Here is a 21,976-nt window from a genome sequence, read left to right on the forward strand (position 1 = left end):
GTGGAACCAGACAGATTTTCCATTAGATGGATAAATATGTAATATTTTGTAATTAAATCAAGTTAGATGAGCACTCTTTAGTAGTAACTATACATGTATATATATTAGGAGAAAGGATTATTAAGTCATGGTCAAAAATCTTTATTTCCTATATACAGTCCTGCCAGTAATAATTTCAAACGACATTATTTTTCTCCAGCATAGCCCCATCATTGCTGAGTATCTATCATCCAAGACCAATTAATAGCATTCTCTTCTACCCGGGGTTTTATATGTAACAGTTACTTCCCCACCCTCCCACCTCCAGCCACAACACACAAAAAAAGTTCCCAGGTAAATGAGTAACCTATGGCTTCCAAGTATTTCACTGAGCTTTCTATACCATGAAGAACTAGTCCAAGATTTAAATACCTTGTGTTTAATTTCCAAGTATATATGCTCTTGGAATTAGTACCTGGAATTTTTAATTTGTGTCACTCAGAATCTGCCAAGTACCTAGAACGACTTCCCTAGACAATTTTTTTTTTTTTTTTTTAAAGCACCTGTAAAAAGTACAGTCAGCCCTCTGTAGCCATGGGTTCCACATCCACGGATTCAATCAACCACCAATTGAAAATATTCAGAAAAGAAGTTCCAAAAGCAAAACTCGAATTTGCCACGTGCCGAACATTATGCTGAATCCATGCGAATGAAGTGATGTGTAGGCATACCCCACTGTAGTCTTCCACCATCTCACACACCCCAGTCTCTCTCCAGCACTCCTTGTTTGAGCATTGTTCACCTCCCTCTTGTATTAGGTATCATAAGTAATCTAGAGGTAATTTATACCAGAGGATGTGCCTAGGTTATATGCAAATACTATGCCATTTTATATAAGGGATTTGAGCATCCTCGCATTTTAGTATCCAAGAGGGTCCTGGAACCTATCCCCCATGGATACCGAGAGACGACTGTATTTATTATAAAACCATTAGAAAATATTTGAAGTAACACCAGAATTGGTGGAATCATTCAGTTAATGAAATGTAAAAATCTTAAACTGCTGTCTTTACGTTACACACTCAAGAACAGTACACAGGAGTTATTTCGTAAACTTCATTATCTGCAGATGCTGTTGCAGCTGACAGTGATGTTTCACACGTTACTTCTGGCCACCTTTCTCATTTTGATCTTCGTTTGTATCGGATAACTGGGTTTTCAGGGGTGTGAATCATGGTTGTATAATTCACCCTGGGAAAATATCCATCAATGAGATCAAATTCATATAAACGAAGCATAGTGGACCAAATTGTCTTGATTTGAACATAGGCAAAATTCTCGCCAATACAACGATGACGCCCTGAAAAAAAAAAGTTTTCATTAGATTTAATTTAAATTCTTTCTCACTTCTTTTAGCCTAGAGTGGTAAAGTTTAATACTGTTTAAATGAATAGCCGATGCTATAAAAAAATACATATATAAAATATATAAATATAAAATCCTAAACATTTCCAGTGTCAATTTTTAGAAAAAAAAAAAGGCTCTTAACTAATTCTATAATGACTTCTCCAATTACTTTTTTTGAAATTTAACATCTACTTATATTTTGGGTAGGTTAAATACATGTAAGATTTTAAATCATGGCACTGTAATCGAGTTTGGGAATATACTAGAAGCATTCTTAGCTCTGCCCCTGGAGGGCCCTAGTTAAAAGCAGGGCATTGAACGGGTTCATTGTGTTCTCCCCTCACTCCCGAGAATTTGCATTTCTAACAGTTCCCAGGAAGTTATAAATAAGAATCACCTGGGAATCTTGTTAAAACATAGATTCTGCTGCAGTATATCTGGGGTGGAAATGCAAATTTCCAAAAACTGGTTTGAAGCCCTGGTTAAAAATCAATATGCATATTTCAATCAAAACGTGATATGCTATTACAAATGATGTCTGATAAAGGAAAAAGGGATCTCAAAAACCCAAAATAGCAACATGTATACTGAGATAAAAATGTAAAAGGTCATATATATAAAGAAATTTACAAGCTGATTCTAAAATGTATACAGAAATGCAAAGGACTTAGGAGACCCAAAGAACCTTAAAAAGAACAAAGCTGGAGTATTTCAAGAGTCTGACTTCAAGACATACTATAAAGCTACAGCCACCAAGACAACGTGGTGCTGGCATAAGGATCAACAAATGGAACAATGAGCCCAGAAGTACTTATATGGTTATTTGATTTTCAGCAAAGACACTAAAGAAAGTCTTTTCAACACATGGTGCTGATGTAACTAAGTATCTACATAAGGGAAAACAGAACCTCGATTCCTACCTCATAAAACCATACTCAAAAGTTAAATGGATCACAAACCATCAAATGTTAAGAGAGTAGAAGAATATCTTCATGACTTGGGGATATAGACAGGACCAGAAAGCAATAACCATAAAAAATTGATAAACTCAACTGAAATTGTGCAAGTGTACTCATTTGTCAAAATTCAGTGAACATCAACTTAAGATTTGGGCCTACCACTGCATATAAATTTTATCTCAAAAGAGAACTAAAAAATACTGAACTTTAGTTAATAACATGCATGCTGACGTATTTAGAAAGTGTACTGATGTGTGTAATTGGCTTTGAAATGCATCTAAAAAGTAAGGAGAATTGATGGATGGTAGATACATGACAAAAACAAGTATAGTAAAATGTTAATGGAAGAATCTAGGTAGTGAGTACATGGGTGTACACTGTAAAGTTCTACGAACAAAGATTTTATGCTGGAGGAAATTTAATATAAAATAAGATTTATATTTTTAAAAAGGTCAGATAAACTTCATAAAAGGTAAAACTTCACTAGAAGGTGAGATAAACTTCATAAAAGATGGTATTAGAAATATCTGAGCCAGAAAGAACTGACACCTTCCAATCTCTCCCGCCTACCAAAACCTGGCAAAGTAGTCAACTCGACAACAAAACAGTTTTTCAGGGAACACAAAATAACAGGCCAAATTGGAATTGAGAAAAGTTAATCCCTGTAAGCCTTAGTTTCCTTTTCTGAAAAATGAATATAATAGTACTTTCCTCATACTGTGGTTGTGAAGATTAAATTGGGAGAAGATTAGCATAAGTGTTCAGCCCATAATGGCACTTACTTCTAGGAGCCACATTTTAGAGGGGTGTTTACAAATTGGTCCATATTCAAATATAAGCAACTAAGGAGAGGCTTAGAGGAAGACTAGTTATTTTTAATGGCAACAAACTAAAAGTATTCTAACTATGAATCAACAGAATAATGTATAAAAAAAAAGTATAAATACTGATAATTCACAAAATGTAATACAAAAATGAATAAACTACATGTTACATGCACCAACATAGATAAGTAGCACAATTTATTACAAGAAAATTAGATGCATTTAACCTGATGATGAAAGAAAGATTTGAGGGAACATTCTACAGTGAAACCCGTGAGAGCAATAACGCGACTAGACTGCCTTGTTTTTCCAGGTCTCGCAAGTTTCCACCTTTGACAGAGTGTAGTCTTACCACTTTTCTGTTACTTGTTTCAGTGGAAAATATTCAAGTTTTCCTTCTTTGACAGGTTCCTACCTTACAGTTTCTGGCTTTCACAGGTTTTACTGTACCTCCATCCAAGTATCTCAAGAGAGATAACACTACATAGCTTCAGTGACCACGATTAGCAACAACTGTACACGGGATTAAAGGAAACAGATCTCTGCAATATATTGTATAAATGAGAACTGTCCAAAAATGGAATGAGCTGCCATATAAGGTAACTGGGCAACCCATTACCTGAAAAGTTCAGGTGGAAACCAGGTAATTACCATTTTAGAAATGATTCCTCCTTTGGGGCAGATGTAATGCTTCTACCAATGATTACAATCTATAATTCTTTTATGTTATGTTACGTATCATCATATTAATAAATTGTTTATTAAACAAAGTTATTAAAATCTGAAATTCCCAGAAGACTTTATATTTGGAAAATACGTGACCTGTGACCATTGACAAAAAGTCATCTACCACTAAAATGATCTATTTGGAAAATACTAAATAAGTCACTGAATGTAGTTTAATCTAGGTACAGAGTACCTGTGGTTACAGATACTCCTGGAGGAACAAGGGTCTGCCTGCATTATTTTAGGCTCTTACTGGAAATGCAGAGGTTCGTAAACCTAAGCACAACTCGCCCAAACTTAAAGACCATTTTATCATAAGGTTATTCACAGAGAACCAGAAAGCTGACTAACAATCCAGAAAAGCTTCAATTTTAAAAAGGCTGCCTTTACTTTTTTCTGGGATGATGGTAATTTGTTTATACATTAGCTTGAAGTAATCGTCTGAATGGTGTGCTAACTCCAGTAATTCTTTAGAACAAATTCACAAAGAGCTTTAAATATTACGATAAGGGGAAAAATAAGGGGAAAGGGGGCTATAAAATTCAGACCTGAAAAAACAAGACAGGTTAGAAGGTAATGGAGCACTATACAAGGATTCACAAAAATAATATCCTTCAGGACAAATGAAATATTTTTTCTATCTTTTGGAGATTCTACTTCTACAAGAATTTGCAGGGATGTCCCTACAAGGAAAAGAAAAGACGTTCGTACATAAAACTCACATGGATTATTTTCACAGGAACAAATGTTATCAGGACAAATATTTAAGATCTAAAATGTAGTCTTACCAGCTCCAAATGGCACATAGGCAAACTTCTCTCCTGATGCTGGGTTGTCCTGTAAGTAGCGATCAGGATTAAAGTCTAGACGTTCTACCCATGAGTCTTTAAGTCTTTGGTTGACAGTGGGAGACACACACACCTGATGACCTGGAGGAATGGTATACCCTGCCACAGTCTACAAATGAAAGCAACAAATTTGTTTAGATAATTGAAAAATATTCTTCCAAAGAATCGTATCATTGTGAACAAAGCAGTAATGTGTATGAGATATGCATATATTTAAAAACTGGCTCGGTGACTAGGCCAGCTAAAAATTATTTTCACTCAAGATTATTCCCAAATGGCCTGATGTTGGGTTGGAAGTACACATACAAATCAAAAATATAGTCATAATACCTTGGAGGTAAGGGCGGCATTTCAGGAAGACCCGGTTTGTACACTTCCACGCTATTTGACTTTTTTACAACAAAATGGACGTTACTTTTAAAACCAACAAGAAAAAGAGAGTTCCATTTGAAAAAGCCTAAATGTTAAATGAAAATGCAGAAAACAGACTAGCACACAATTATATAAAAATATTTATATATTTACAATATGTAAAATTAAAAAGTATGTAAGAGTGATGATTATTTTACTTTTTTAATTTAAAAAATTCTCTTGGATACCATTACGTACGCTCCTTTTCATATATAAAAAAGGGGGTTGGGGGGAATTTAGCCCATAGACGCACCTGGGGAGTTCTGGCCATTCTCATCATGGTCATTATAGGAGGTCTAAGTCTTAATGTTTCCTTTATACAGCGATCAAGTAAATTTAGATCCTTGAGCTAAAAAGAGAAAACATTTCTGATTTTTATAAATACTTAACATACCTCAACAGTATAAAAATTATTTTTTAACTTTTTAGTTAATACAAGATCACTTGCATTCTGGGTGGAAATGCAGAAGTAACCAGTTCAGGGTGGCAGAGATTATCCTGTTCTATCACTGTCCATTGTCAACAAAGGAAAAAGGAAGGCAAGATGAGAGGAAGAGAGATCACCCTACAAAATGGTGCAGTAAGGACCTTCAACAATCTGCTCCTCTAAAAACAATGAGTTTTCTGGCAAAAATTGTCTTAAGTAAACTTTTTCAGAGCTCTGGAAATTCACCAAAGGCTTCCAACATTCCAAGAAGAGTTTATTCAAGTAAAATGGCTGAATCTTGGTGAGAATAGTGAGCTCTGTGGTGTTGTAACTTGCAGTAACTCATCCCCCTCTCTCCCGCTCCATGGTAGCCTTGCAAACCAACAGCCTGACAACTACTGCCACTGTGAAAAAAGTAGCCTAACAACTACTACAGGAGGCAGAACAGGCCTGGAGTACCCCAAAGCCCCACCCCCAGAGACCTGTCACTATTTGACCTACCTGCCAACTCCCTGAAAAGCTCCATTCTCAGCCTTGACTTTATTTGATCTGACTCAGAGCTCTCTCAGTGCAAACTTAAGGGTTGCTGCAAAAGCAGTGTTCAAATTTTTATCTGTAAACATCTACACAGGTAGTCCCCGGGTTAGAACAAGACCCGCTCCTAACTTCCTTAAGTCAAATTTGTAGGTAAGTCAGAACAGGTGCACACGGCTCTTAGCCTTACTGTAGTGCAAGAAAAGGCTCTGAAGCCTTTTCAATGATTTAAAAGCTGCAGGAGCAACAAGTGAAGGTGAATGTGATAAATTTGTTGTGAGTAGGGGTTGGTTCAATAGTTTCAAAGTGAGGGTAAATTTCTGTAACATTAAAGGGCAAGTAGGAGTTGTCTGTAAGTCAGACATTCATAACCCAGGACCTGTCTGTATTAAAACAGAAAAAAAATCATTTCAATAACTAAGGCACCAAACCCAAACAAATCTGATAAAGCTTAATGGAGAAATTAATTGGGACATCTCAGGGAGGGTTGTGGGAAATTCTCTAAAAGTATGGAAGTTAAGCAATTTAATCTACAGTGTATAGAAAACCTCAGCTTGCCCCACTTAAGAAATAGCCACTCAAAGATATTCAAAGTAATAAAGTGGCAAAGAAACTGAAAATCGAACGAACCTGGTCATAAGTTAAAGGAGGCAGATCCTCTCCGCAGACTGTTTTCTGTTCTAAGTAACATTTTTCTTGAAGCGTTTTGTCTCTGGCCAAAAAGAAGCCCATCCAAGCACTAGTGGTTGAGGATGTATGCTGCCCTGCCAAGAGCAGGCCAATAAGCATCCCTGCTACTTCGTCATCTGTCAAAGGACGCCCATCCCTATAGGGTGAACCACACACACACATTTAACGTTTTGGCAGACACATTTCAATAAAGGACCAGAATGAATGAATTTTTCAGAAATAATTATCCCTCCCATTTGCCTATCACAAGTCAGATTTTATTTTTCCTTAAGGAAAAAAAAGATAAACCAATAGAAACAATGGTTTTGATTACAGAAAACTTCACTGCTGGTTTACTAGCAAACTCTCCACCACACCCAGTCAGTCACTGGGACTGCGGTAAGGTACGGGACTCCAGCAATTTATGGCTTCTCCATCTACAAAGTCTAAAAGTCATAGCTACCAACTTGTTTTACCAGTATAATTTTTTTAACTGGGAATATTATTTAACTGTATTTTAACAGAAATTTCCTGCTTCAGCTTTAATATTTTATCTGAGCAGCTCTTACTTGTATGTAGAATCTAGTAAAGTTTGGAGAATGTCATCAATTTTTTCCTCTGACTGTCTGCGTTTCTGGATTGCCTTATAGAAAATATTCTTGATTTCTCGATGAGCTCTGTCCCTGCGTCTGTGATTCAAAGATGAAAATTATTTCCTTTAAATAAGCAATAGTTTCTAGCAGAAAATTAATTTTGAAAATAACCTGGCCCTATCTTGGAGCAATCCTATTTAATTAGCTTTAATGACTCAAATAATTGACAAAAACTCAGAATCAAAAGATAAGCCACGAAAAGCTTATCTGATATTGTTAAGAATTTCTATGGTCCTTACAGGTAAGAACTATGTTTTAACACATATATGGCCAATGCTTAACACACTATCTTCCAGCTAAAGGCCTAAAACAAATAATACTTAAACGATCATTTCTTTAGAAACATTTTCCAGTTCAACAGAAAGTAGAACACTTTTTTTAAAGTAACATGAAATTCTAATTTTCACCAAATCAACTCTTGAAGCAGGAGAATATCTCTGGTTCTTCATAGGGTTAGATTCTACTTTTCACTTTCTAAGACAACATAGTTTTACAGGAGTAAAAGCTACTAGGTGAGACAGAAAACAAGCTTCAAGTTACAAAACTATACACCTTTAAAGTTGGGTGCTTACTATGTAACAAGTACTGTGTTAAGTGTTTTACATTAATTGTTCACTTTAACTTTCTGTGAGGTAAATACTACTGATTATCCCCAATAGCCAGGGAACGGTGGAGCTGGAATTTAAAACCAGGCAGCCTGACTCCCAAGCCCCCCTCTTAAACCTCCTGATAAAAATCCCTCCCCTGCTTCATTTTTAAGATTGTTATTGATGATCAACACAGAAAGAAAGAAGACACTGAAGTTTAACAGTATGAACACAGCAGAACCAGGAAAACATACGGCCTATTTTTAAAAGTAAGGAACCCTGGTGGCGCAGTGGTTAAACAGTTAGGCTGCTAACCAAAAGGTCGGTGGTTCAAATCCACCAGCCACTCTGTAGGAGAAAGATGTGGCAGTCTGCTCCTGTAAAGATTTATAGTCGTGACAACCCTATGTATGGGGCAGCTCTACTCTGTCCCATAGGGTTGCGATGAGTAGGAATGAACAACAATGGGCTTGGTGTTTTTTTATTATTTGAAAAAGTGAATGGAATAATTTGGTTAAATCAGCTGGCTTGGATAAAACAGAGAACTGGGCTGGGGTGTGAGGAGCCTATTATACCAAGTTCAGGAATTATGACTTCATTCAGAAGACAGGGCAGAGAGAAAATAGGTTTGAAGCACATTTACGGAGAACTCATTATGGACCAAGTACTGCGCTTGAGTGTTCCGTAAGACGTGTGAAAGCAGTCTGGAAACTGCGAATCTCCTTACAAATATAAGATCTTATGAATTCCAGAGAATTCCATGGAACCTCTCATGTCTCCACCTTTTACTCTCACCTCTCTTTTATTCTGTAACTAGATAAAAAACCATACCAAACCCATTGCCATAGAGTCGACTCAAACTCATAGCAACCCTATAGGACAGAGGAGAACTGCCCCATAGGGTTTCTATGGAGTGGCTGATGGATTTGAACTGCCGAGCTTTTGGCCAGCAGCCACAGCTCTTAACCACTGTGCCACCAGAGATAGAGGAGGCAAAAATAGAAGAGAAAGGAAGTACCAACTTAACTTCTCTCCATCACTGACCTGTAAAGAAACAAATCAACAAAGGTGTCAACTCCTATGAGCAAGAATTCTTTCTATCAGAGACCATCCCTGCCCTTAAGGAAATCACAGTACAGATAGCAAAGACACAAATAGAAGATTAAACACAGGCACTATTACTTCAAGACAAAGAAATTTCACAATATAGTACAAAAGAGTGAAAGACTGTTTCAAACAAATGCTTAGGAGGGCTGTGCTACTTTTAGGTAAAGGCAAAGGCTTTACTAAGCATATGTGTAAAAATAAGAAGGTTTTAAAATATTAAAATATGTGGACAATAAACCACCTTCTCACTAAACTGAAATTTACCTTAAATGAGCTAACTATATAAAGAAAACCTGTAATGAATTTGCAGTTGTCCTCCATTTTGTGATTGATATAATTTTCTATGTACTGTAAATTCTAATCTCTGCCTGTGGTTAATGAGACAAGATTAGATTATGTTAAGGAGGATTAGGGTGGGATGTAACACACTTGCTCAGGTTGCATCCCTGATCCAATGTAAGGGGAGTTTCCCTGGTGTGTGGCCTGCATCACCTTTCATATTACAAGAGATAAAAGGAAAGGGAAGCAAGAGTTGGGGGACCTCATACTATCAAGAAAGCAGTGCCAGGAGCAGAGTGCATCCTTTGTATGGACCTGGGGTCCCTGCGTGGCAAAACTCCTAGTCCAGGGGAAGACTTTCCTCCAGAGCTAACAGAGAGAGAAAAGCTTCCCCTGGAGCTAGCACCCTGAATTTGGACTTCTACCCTACTAGACTGTGAGAGAATAAACTTGTTTGTTGAAGCCACCCACTTGTATTTCTGTTATAGCTGCATTAGATAGCTAAGACAGAATTCTTCTATGATGGGGTTCATAATCACTTTCAATTTGTTCATTAGTGTCTTAGTTATCTAGTGCTGCCAAAATATAAATACCACAAGTGGGTGGCTTTAACAAACAGAAATTTATTTTCTCAAAGTTTAGACAGCTAGAAATTCAAATTCAGGACGCTGGCTCTAGGGGAAGGCTTTGTCTCCCTGTTGGCTTGAGAGAAAGGTCCTTGTCTCCTTTCAGCATCTGTGTGCCTGGCATTCCTTAGAGCTCTCCATGTGTCTTGGCATAACAGGTTACAATTCAGGATCAGAAATGACTCAGGAAACATTTCTTTGGTCAGGACAGCTTCTCGGCCACGCCTGCAGGCAGGACACTGTCTCTCTCTCTTTCTCCCTCCATCTCTCTCTCGGCCCTTGGCCCCTCGGCCTGGCCTCTACACTTCTTGATCAAGTGTTACAAAGCTCTTCAGCTCCGCCAGTAAGTGTCCAGAGGCACCCCACTCCACCAGTAAGCCTGGGCCTGAAGGTGTTCAGCTCTCTAGCTCCTGGAGGCACCCCTTCTGCCAGCAAGCCTCCTGTCCAAAGGCTCAGATCTATCACTCTGTGGGTCAGCACACCCACTGGGCCATCTCCTGCCAGTGTCCTGGTACTGCTGCTACCAGTTCACTGCTGCTGCTTCTCACCGCTTGCGCCGTCTCTGGTATTACAGCTCTCTTTCTCCTGTGTCTAGGAGGTTGTCAGTGCAGGGACCTCAAGTCCAAAGGACACATTCTCTTCCCAGCTCTTCTTTCTTGGTGGTGGTGAGGTCCCCTGTCTCTGCTTGCTTCTCTCTCCTTTTATTTCTTGTAAGATAAAAGGTGTGACTCATGTAAAGGTGTGACTTGACTAAGGGTGTAACTTGAGTCACACCCTCTTGCAATATGGTGACTCAAGATACACCCCACCCTAATCCTGCTTCATTAACATATAAAAAAAAACATGGAGCCCTAGTGGCTAAGTGGTTTAGTGTTTGGCTGCTAACCAATCTGTCAGCAGTTCAAATCCACCAGCTGCTCCTTGTAAACCATATGGGGCAGTTCTACTCTGTCCTATAGAGTCACTATGAGTCAAAATCGACTCAACAGAAGTTAGGATTTACAACAAATCACAAAATGGAGGATAATTACACCAGATCACAAGATGGAGGACAACCACACAATACTGGAAATCATGGCCCAGCCAGGTTAACACATATTTGGGGGAACACAATTCAATCTATAACAATTAATTTTTTAATTTGTTAAAGCAAAGCATACCAACACTACAGTAATTATATAAAGTTCAATAACCAAGTGTAATATCTTGATTTGTTGGTAATTTCCATACCTGAAACTTGGCAAAGGCAGCCAACCAGGCAACAGCCAGGCTGCATGGCTAAAACCTCCATCCAAATCTGCATACAGCTGTGCCACCTTCTCATTGAGCTGACTTCTGATTTCCTTCCCATGTAAACAATGGCTGGCTGTTAAAATTATTAGCTCAGAAAGCGCTTCAAACACATCTGGGGGGAAAAGATCATTCCCATTATTGTCTAAAAAAACCCTTTTAAGATATTGTTTTCTTGGAAATATAAAGGCATTTTGAAAGAAAATGAGGCCGCAACTTAACTCCAACTAACAACATCCTATTCATATCATCAAGACACATACGTAGCAGAACACTAAAGAAAGAGAGCCAATAAACCAAATGATAGGAAGCACCCCACCACTCTAGGTAGCTAAAATAGATGCCACAAAGGCCATGCTCTAAGAAGCCCCTCTTCATCTTGAAAAGACAAAAACAAATGTGGTTATCTGATCACTAGGCCACAGTATATAAAAAGCAGCAAAAGGAATTATGGCAAGTGGGCTGGCTGCTACAAGCAGGTATAACAGCAGCCACCAACAGCTTGGTACAGAGACAAAGAGAAAATGAAACAGAGAACTCAATCAGTTATAAGCCTAAGGCTATTCAGTGCATATGAGAGCAATAATGAGGTGTTTGCCAAGGAATGGTGGTCCAAAAATTAAAGATAAGATGATCTCCCAGGTCAAAAGTAGGAACATCAGGACAAAAAAAATTGAAGTCTTGACCATATGTAAAAGAAAACTAACTGATCACCCGCTGTTATTTCCCACAGCAGAGGCAGATACATCAGACAAGCACACTTTGATGACACTTAAAAGTCTATAAAGATCATCCAATGCTCTCGTCTTTAATTCCGTGCTCATCAAATAAACTTCCAATTATCATTTAGCTTCCCAGTGAGATTTGCCAATGAAAACATCAGCAAATATTCTAGTTTTCTTGATGTACGAGCATGTGTCCCTTGTATTTATTTAACTGGCATTCTAGTTTACACACCAGCTTCTTGTATGGATAGAAGTGTATCATACCAACTTTAGATATACTGAAACTAAAATTGAGTTTCAGGACCTTTTATAAAGACTGAATATCAGACTCAGAATGCGGTGACCTACACAGAGGTCCTGCTGCCCTGTGGGCAGATGTTGCTTCCAGCTATGGGCATGCTAATTGCCTCTGAAGGTAAACTTACTACAATCCAGTATAAAGACTGGATTCATAGTATATACACATCCACTTGTAAACTGAATGCCAAGTTACACTAGATATTCTCTCTATATAACAGAAAAAAAGCATGTAATATGTTTTAAAAGGTTTCCTTAGGAAATGGCTAAAATCAAACTTTTGGTGGTAAAGCGAGCTTATGTTATTTAAATTTTTTTTTTCTTTTGGAATCAATCAGTCTCATACGATACTAGATAAAAAAGGTATTTCAAATACAATTAAACTGCTGGGTATTTTACTTGCTCACTAGGGTAAAAAAAATTTTTTTTACTTATTATCTTAAAGTGACCTGACACCAACTTTTACCTTCAGCTTATTTCAAAATTTAACCATGCGAGGCGGAGCCAAGGTGGCGGAATAGACAGATGCTTCCGGTGAGCCCTCTTTACAACAAAGACCCGAAAAAACAAGTGAAACGCATATATTTATGACACGCTAGGAGCCCTGTTCAGAGGGAGGGACAGAGGGAGGAAGAGATGGTTCAGAAGCAGAGAGGAGTTACCAGACCTGAATCACGGGGAGCCCTCAGGCACAATTCCCGGGCAGTAGCAGTGGGCTGGTACTAGCAATAGGCCGCAGTTTCCTCGGGGAGAAGCAGCCAGCCACACAACCTACTCACACGTCCGGAACCAGAGAAGAACGGTGCTCTCAGCAAAAGAGAAGTTCTTGTGTATATTTTACGCCCCACCCCCCCACCCGCCCTCAAGCTGGCTTCAGCAGCTGACTGCCCTGGGCCTGAGATAGGCCCGGTTGAGCACCTAAAGCCAACCTGCTGGCCTTGGAAAATGAATAAATTTGTAACTGGGGGAAAAGATAATTTGCCAGCTCCACTAACTGGGGGAGCTCAGGACAGAAGCGGCTCCTGTCCAGGCATAAATGGTCCGTGGACTTTGAGTACCTTTCCTCTCCTCATGGACCTGTGTGGGCCTACATCAGAAGAGTAGGCCCTTGTTCACAGACTCCAAACATTTCAGCTATGCAGCGGAGAGGTGGGTGTTTGCTGTTTGAACATTGCTTTGCCTATTAAACAAGGTCCTCACCTACCCGCGTCAGGGGCCTAAGGACTGGTGGTTCTGCTCAGGCCACCCAGCCACACATGACAGGGGTCCAAGGATAACTGGTGCCTCCCAGTCCTTAAAACCAAAAACATTGGGTGCCCATGGTCCATCTGCAGAACCCACCCACCTGTACTTTCTAGGGAACAGGAACATGGTTTCCTCAGAGACACATGGGGGACAACTGTCAGTCCCCTCCCTTGTTCACCATGTGAGCCCCTGCTGCAACCAGATACCAGTACCTATACCAATCACCCCTGCCCTTCTAAGACTGTAGGACAGAGCCTGTACCACAAATTGGTGATCAGTTACCTAGACACCTGAACTGAATTCATACAAGAAAGTAAATGGACTCCTAGACTCATAGACCTGATAACAGCTCTAGCCATCTGGGGACAGGATGTGAGAGCTCCAAAGGAGAAAATAATCAAGCTAGCTCACTCAAGCAACCCACCTGAGCATATCAAAACAAAACAAAGCAAGAAGCTACGACACAGTAAGCAAACATAAAATAAACTAATACGATAACTTATAGATGGCTCAGAGGCAACAGTTGATATCAAGTCACATAAAAAAACAGACCATGGCCACCTCAACAAGCTCTCAGAACAAAGAATCCAGAGATCTTCTAGATGAAAGTGCTTTCCTGGAATTATCAGAGGCAGAATACAAAAGATTAAGACATCAGGAAGGAAATGAGGCAATTACGCAGAACAAGCCAAGGAAAACACAGATAAAACAATTGAAGAAATGAAAAAGATTATTCAGGAACATAATGAAAAATTTAATAAGCTGAAAAAACCCATAGACAGACAGCAATTAGAAATTCAGAAGATTAACAAAAAAATTACAGAAGTAGACAACTCAATAGAAAGTCAGAGAAGCAGATTTGGGCAAGTGGAACGCAGAATTTCCGAACTTGAAGATTAGGCACTCGGCACTAATATATTGGAAGAAAAATCAGGCAAAAGAACTTTTTTTTAAATGAAGAAAACTTAAGAATCTTGTGGGACTCTATCAAGAGAAATAATGTACAAGTGATTGGAGTACCAGATCAGGGAGGGACAACAGAAAATACAGAGAGAATTACTGAAGATCTTTTGGGAGAAAACTTCCCTTATATCGTGAAAGATGAGAAGATATCTATCCAAGATGCTCATCGAACTCCACATAAGGTACACGCCAAAAGAAAGTCAGAAAGACATATTATAATCAAACTTACCAAAACTAAAGATGAAGAGAGAATTTTAAGAGCAGCTAATGATAAAAGAAAAGTCACCTACAAAGGAGAGCCAATAAGAATAAGCTCAGACTACTCGGCAGAAACCATGCAGGCAAGAAGGCAATGGGATGATTTATATAAAAAATTGAAGGAAAAAAATTGCCAGCCAAGAATCATATATCCTACAAAACTGTCTCTCAAATATGACGGTGAAATTAGGACATTTCCAGATAAAAAGAAGTTTAGGGAATTGGTAAAAACTAAACCAAAACTACAAGAAATACTAAAGAGAATTCTTTGGTTAGAAAATCAATAACATCATGTATCAACCCAAGACTAGAATACTGGGCAGAGCAATCAGAAGTCAACTCAGACAGGGAAATCAAAAAAATAAATCAAGATTAAAAAAATGCTCCAAACAGGGTAACAGCAATGTTATTATGTAAAAGAAGACAACATTAAAACAATAAAGAGGAACTAAGAAATGTAGTCACACATCTTCCATATGGAGAGGAAGATAAGGCAATACAAAGAAATAAAAGATAGGTTTAAACATAGAAAAACAGGTAAATAATAAGGTAACCACAAAGGAGACAAACTATCCTACACACCAAAATAAAATACAAGAAAAAATAGAGACTCAGCAGAAGCACAATCAACAGCAACGAATATGAGGAAAGGACATTATATATCTACTCAGCACATAAAATTAAGTGGGAAAAAGAAACTGTCAACAACACACAAAAAAAGACATCAAAATGATAGCACTAAATTCATAAAAAAAAAATACCTATCCATAATTAAGCTGAAGGTAAATGGACTAAATGCACCAATAAAGAGACAGACAGTGGCAAAATGGATTAAAAAACACAATCCACCTATATGCTGCCTGCAAGAGACACACCTTAGATTTAAGACAAAACAAACTAAAGCTCAAAGGATGGAAAAAAATATATCAAGCAAACGACAATCAAAAAAAAACAGGAGTGGCAATATTAATTTCTGACAAAACAGACTTGTAAGTTAAATCCATCATAAAGGATAAGGAACGACACTATATAATGATTAAAGGGACAATATATCCAGAAGATATAACCATATTAAACATTTATGTGCCCAGTGACAGGGCTGCAGGATACATAAAATAAACTCTATCAGCATTGAAAAGTGAGATAGACAGCCCTACAGTAATAGTAGGAGACTTCAACACACCACTTTCAGTGAAAGACAGGACTTCCAAAAAGAAGGTCAATAAAGAAATGGAAGATCTAAATGCCACAATAAACCAACTTGACCTCATACACATACATAGAACACTCCACCCAAAAACAACCAAGTATACTTTCTTTTCTAGTGCACATGGAACGTTCTCTAGAATGGACCACATATTAACTCATCAAGCAAGCCTCAGCAGGATCCAAAACACCGAAATATTACAAAACATCTTCTCTGACCATAAGGCCATAAAAGTGGAAAACAGTAACAGGAAAAGCAGGGAAAAGAAATCAAACACTTGGAGACTGAACAATACCCTGTTCAAAAAAGACTGGACTATAGAAGACTTAAAGATGGAATAAAGAAATTCATAGAATCCAATAAGAATGAAAACACTTCCTATCAGAATCGTTGGGACACAGCCAAAGCAGTGCTCAGAGGTCAATTTACATCAATAAATGCACACATACAAAAAGAAGAAAGGGCCAAAATCAAAGAATTATCCCTACAACTTGAACAAATGGAAAGAGAGCAACAAAAGAAACCCTCAGGCACCAGAAAAAACCTAATAAAAAGTAGAGCAGAACAACCCAGAAATCCCACTCCTTGGAATATACCCCAGAGAAATAAGAGCCTTCACACGGGCAGATATATGCACACCCAAGTTTATTGCAGCACTGTTTACAATAGCAAAAAGCTGGAAGCAACCAAGGTGTCCATCAACGGATGAATGGTTAAATAAATTGTGGTATATTCACACAATGGACTACTACGCATCGATAAAGAACAGTGATGAATCAGTGAAACACTTCATGACATGGAGGAACCTGGAAGGCATTATGCTGAGCGAAATTAGTCAGAAGCAAAAGGACAAATATTGTATAAGAGCACTATTATAAGATCTTGAGAAATAGTTTAAACTGAGAAGAAAACATTCTTTTGTGGTTACGAGAGGGGGAGGGAGGGAGGGTGGGAGAGGGTTATTTACTGATTAGTTAGTAGATAAGAACTATTTTAGGTGAAGGAAAGGACAATACTCAATACACGGAAGGTCAGCTCAACTGGACTGGACCAAAAGCAAAGAAGTTTCTGGGATAAACTGAATGCTTCAAAGGTCAGAGGAGCAAGGGCAGGGGTTTGGGGACTATGGCTTAAGGGGACTTCTAAGTCAATTGGCAAAATAATTCTATTATGAAAACATTCTGTATCCCACTTTGAAATGTGGCGTCTGGGGTCTTAAATGCTAACAAGCGGCCATCTAAGATGCATCAATTGGTCTCAACCCACCTGGAGCAAAGGAGAATAAAGAACACCAAGGTCACACGATAACTATGAGCCCAAGAGACAGAAAGGGCCACAGGAACCAGAGACTTACATCATCCTGAGACCTGAAGAACTAGATGGTGCCCGGCCACAACCGATGACTGCCCTGACAGGGAGCACAACAGAGAACCCCTGAGGGAGCAGGAGATCAGTGGGATGCAGACCCCAAATTCTCATAAAAGGACCAGACTTAATGGTCTGACTGAGACTAGAGGAATCCCGGTGGTCATGGTCCCCAAACCTTCTGTTGGCCCAGGACAGGAACCATTCCTGAAGACAACTCATCAGACATGGAAGGGACTGGACAATGGGTAGGAGAGAGATGCTGATGAAGAGTGAACTACTTGTATCAGGTGGACATTTGAGACTGTGTTGGCATCTCCTGTCTGGAGGGGAGATGGGAGGGTAGAGAGGGTTAGAAACTGGCAAAATTGTCACAAAAGGAGAGACTGGAAGGGCTGACTCATTAGGGAGCGAGTAAGTGGGAGTAAGTAGTAAGGTGTATATAAGCTTATATGTGACGGACTGACTTGATTTGTAAACGTTCACTTAAAGCTCAATAAAAATTATTATAAAAAAAAAAAGTAGAGCAGAACTAAATGAAATAGAAAACAGAAAAACAATTGAAACAATTAATAAGACCAAAAGCTGGTTCTTTGAAAAACATCAACAAAATTGAGAAACCACTGGCCAAACTGACAAAAGAAAAACAGGAGAGGAAGCAAATAACCCAAATAAGAAATTAAATCGGCAATATTACAACAGACCCAACTGAAATTAAAAGACTCGTATCAGGTTACTATGAAAAATTGTACTCTAACAAATCTGAAAACCTAGAAGAAATGGATGAATTCCTAGAAACACACTACCTAACTAAACTAACACAAACAGAGGTAGAACAACTAAATTGACCCATAACAAAAGAAGAGATTGAAAAGGTAATAAAAAAACTCCCAACAAAAAAAAGCCCTGGCCCTGATGGCTTTCTTGCAGAGTTCCACCAACCTTTCAGAGAAGAGTTAATACCACTATTAATAAAGGTATTTCAGAGCATAGAAAAGGATGGAATACTCCCAAACTCGTTCTATGAAGCCACCATATCCCTGATACCAAAACCAGGTAAAGACACCACAAGAAAATTACAGACCTATATCCCTCATGAACTTAGATGCAAAAATCCTCAACAAAATTCTAGCCAATAGAATTCAACAATAAATCAAAAAAAATAATTCACCATGACCAAGTGGGATTCATACCAGGTATGTAGGGATGGTTCAACATTAGAAAAGCAATTAATGTAATCCACCATGTAAATAAAACAAAAGACAAGAATCACATGATTTTATCAATTGATGCAGAAAAGGCATTTGACAAAGTTCAACACTCATTCATGATAAAAACTCTCAGCAAAATAGGAATAGAAGGAAAATTCCTCGGCATAATAAAGGGCATTTATACAAAGCCAACAGCCAACATTACCCTAAATGGAGACAGCCTGAAAACATTCCCACTGAGATCGGGAACCAGACAAGGATGCCCTTGATCACCACTCTTATTCAACATTGTGCTGGAAGTCCTAGCTGGAGCAATTAGGCTAGATAAAGAAACAAAGGGCATCCAGATTGGCAAGGAAGAAGTAAAAGTATCTCTATTTGCAGATGACATGATCTTATACACAGAAAACCCTAAGGAATCCTCAAGAAAACTACTGAAACTAAGAGTTCAGCAGAGTATCGGGATACAAGATAAACATACAAAAATCAGTTGGATTCCTCTACACCAACAAAAAGAACATCGAAGAGGAAATCACCAAATCAAAACCATTTACAGTAGCCCCCCAGAAGATAAAGCACTTAGGAATAAATCTTACCAGAGATGGAAAAAACTTATACAAAGAAAACTACAAGACACTTCTGCAAGAAACCAAAAGAGACCTACATAAGCAGAAGAACACACCTTGCTCATGGATAGGAAGACTTAACATTAAAAAATGTCTATTCTACTAAAAGCGATATATACATTTAATGCAATTCCAGTCCAAATTCTAATGACATTCTTTAATGAGATGGAGAAACAATCACCAACTTCATATGGAAGGGAAAGAGGCCCCAGAAAAGCAAAGCATTACTGAAAAAGAACAAAGTGGGAGGCCTCACTCCACCTGATTTTAGAACCTATTATACTGCCACAGTAGTCAATACAGCCTGGTACTGGTACAACAACAGATACATAGACCAATGGAACAGAATTAAGAATCCAGACATAAATCCATCCACACATGAGCAGTTGATATTTGACAAAGGCCCCAAAACAGTTAAGTGGGGAAAAGACAGTCTTTTTAACAAATGGTGCTGACATAACTGGATATCCATCTGCAAAAAAAAGGAAACAAGACCCATACCTCACTCCATGTACAAAAACAAGCTCAAAATGGATTAAAGACCTAAATATAAAATCTAAAACGATAAAGATCTTGGAAGAAAAAATAGGGATGACGTTAGGAGCCCTAATACATGGCATAAACAGTATACAAAACATTACTAATAATGCAGAAGAAAAACTGGATAACTGGGAGCTCCTAAAAATCAAACACCTATGCTCATCCAAAGACTTCACCAAAAGAGTAAAAAGATTACCTACAGACTGGAAAAAGCTTTTAGCTATGACATTTCCGATCGGTGCCAGATCTCTAAAATCTATATGATACTGCAAACACTCGACTACAAAAAAGACAAATAACTCAATTAAAAAATGGGCAAAAAGGTACGAACAGACACTTCACTGAAGAAAACATTCAGGTAGCTAACAGATACAGGAGGAAATGCTCATGATCATTAGCCATTAGAGAAATGCAAACCAAAACTACAATGAGATTTTATCTCACCCCAACAAGGCTGGCATTAATCCAAAAAACACAAAATAATAAATGTTGGAGAGGCTGTGGAGAGATAGGAACACTTATACATTGCTGGTGGGAATGTGAAATGGTACAACCACTTTGGAAATCAATTTGGCGCTTCCTTAAAAAGCTAAAAATAGAACTACCATACGATCCAGTAATCCCATTCCTTGGAATATATCCTAGAGAAATAAGAGCCTTTACACAATCAGATATATGCACACCCATGTTTATTGCAACACTGTTTACAACAGCAAAAAGATGGAAGCAACCAAGGTGCCCATCAAGGGATGAATGGATAAAGAAATTATGGTATATTCACACAATGGAATACTAACCATTGATAAAGAACAGTGATGGATCTGTGAAACATTTCATAACATGGAGGAATCTGGAAGGCATTATGCTCAGTGAAATTAGTCAGTTGCAAAAGCACAAATATTGTATAAGATCACTATTATAAGAACTTGAGAAATAGTTTAAACTGAGAAGAAAATATTCTTTGATGGTTCAAGAGCAGGGAGGGAGGGTAGGACAGGGGTATTCACTAATTAGACAGTAGATAAGAACTACTTTAGGTGACGGGAAAGACAACACACAATACAGGCGAGGTCAGCACAATTGGACTAAACCAAAAGCGAAGACGTGTCCTGAATAAACTGAATGCTTCAAAGGCCAGTGTAGCAGGGGTGGGGGTTTGGGGACCATGGTTTCAGGGGACATCTAAGTCAGCTGGCACAATAAAATCTATTAGAAAACATTCTGCATCCCACTTTGAAGAGTGGCGTCTGGGGTCTTAAACGCTAGCAAGCAGCCATCTAAGATGCATCAATTGGTCTCAACCCACCTGGATCAAAGGAGAATGAAGAACACCAAGGACACAAGGCCATTACAAGCCCAAGAGACAGGAAGGGCCACATGAACCAGAGACTACATCAGCCTGAGACCAGAACAACTAGATGGTGCCCAGCTACAACCGATGACTGCCCTGACAGGGAACACAACAGAGAACCCCTGAGGGAGCAGGAGAGCAGTGGGATACAGACCCCAAATTCTCATAAGACCAGACTTAATGGTCTGAGACTAGAAGGACCCCGGCGGTCATAGCCCCCAGACCTTCTGTCGGCCCAGGACAGGAACCATTCCCAAAGCCCACTCTTCAGACAGGGATTGGACTGCATAATGGGTTGGAGAGGGATGCTGGTAAGGAGTGAGCTTCTTGGATCAGGTGGACACTTGAGACTATGTTGGCATCCCGTGCCTGGAGAGGAGATGAGACGGTAGAGGGGGTTAGAAGCTGGTGAAACGGACACAAAAAGAGAGAGTGGAGGGAAGGAGTGGGCTGTCTCACTAGAGGGAGAGCAATTAGGGGTATGTAAAAAAAAAAAAAAAAAAAAAATTTTTTTATTATTTTTTTTTAATAAGGTGTATATAAGTTTTTGTGTGAGAGACTGACTTGATTTGTTAACTTTCACTTAAAGCACAATAAAAAAAAGAAAAAACTAAATCATGAATTGTTTTTATATTACTTATACATATGAGCTGAATAATATGCATGTTAACCTATCTCAGGATTTTGCTAAGTGAGCAGAAATAATCACTAGTTCTTGGGATTTTTTTTTTTTAACTCCATGGTAATCATAACATGCTCCTTTCATTACATCCAAGGTGATTTTACATACATTGTATTTTATTTCATACATACACACACACACTTATATTTGTTTTCAAAGAAAAGCAGAACTATTAGGACA

General features: G+C 38.5%; 1 protein-coding gene across 1 annotated transcript in view; it reads right to left on the bottom strand.

Annotated features, from left to right (window-relative positions):
* Positions 1–125: 125 nt before the first annotated feature.
* LOC126081853 (lanosterol 14-alpha demethylase) overlaps positions 126–21,976 on the bottom strand; it is a 28,572-nt gene continuing 6,721 nt past the window's right edge. Inside the window, exons 5-10 of the mRNA XM_049894015.1 lie at positions 11,267–11,441; positions 7,354–7,473; positions 6,746–6,941; positions 5,408–5,503; positions 4,684–4,852; positions 126–1,339 (exon numbers count right to left, since the gene is read on the bottom strand). Of these exons, the coding sequence (XP_049749972.1) occupies positions 1,161–1,339; positions 4,684–4,852; positions 5,408–5,503; positions 6,746–6,941; positions 7,354–7,473; positions 11,267–11,441 (935 nt within the window). The 3' untranslated portion in view covers positions 126–1,160. The remainder of the gene's footprint in view (positions 1,340–4,683; positions 4,853–5,407; positions 5,504–6,745; positions 6,942–7,353; positions 7,474–11,266; positions 11,442–21,976) is intronic.

Source organism: Elephas maximus, chromosome 8, assembly GCF_024166365.1.
Source record: "Elephas maximus indicus isolate mEleMax1 chromosome 8, mEleMax1 primary haplotype, whole genome shotgun sequence".
NCBI classification, from domain to species: Eukaryota; Metazoa; Chordata; class Mammalia; order Proboscidea; family Elephantidae; genus Elephas; species Elephas maximus.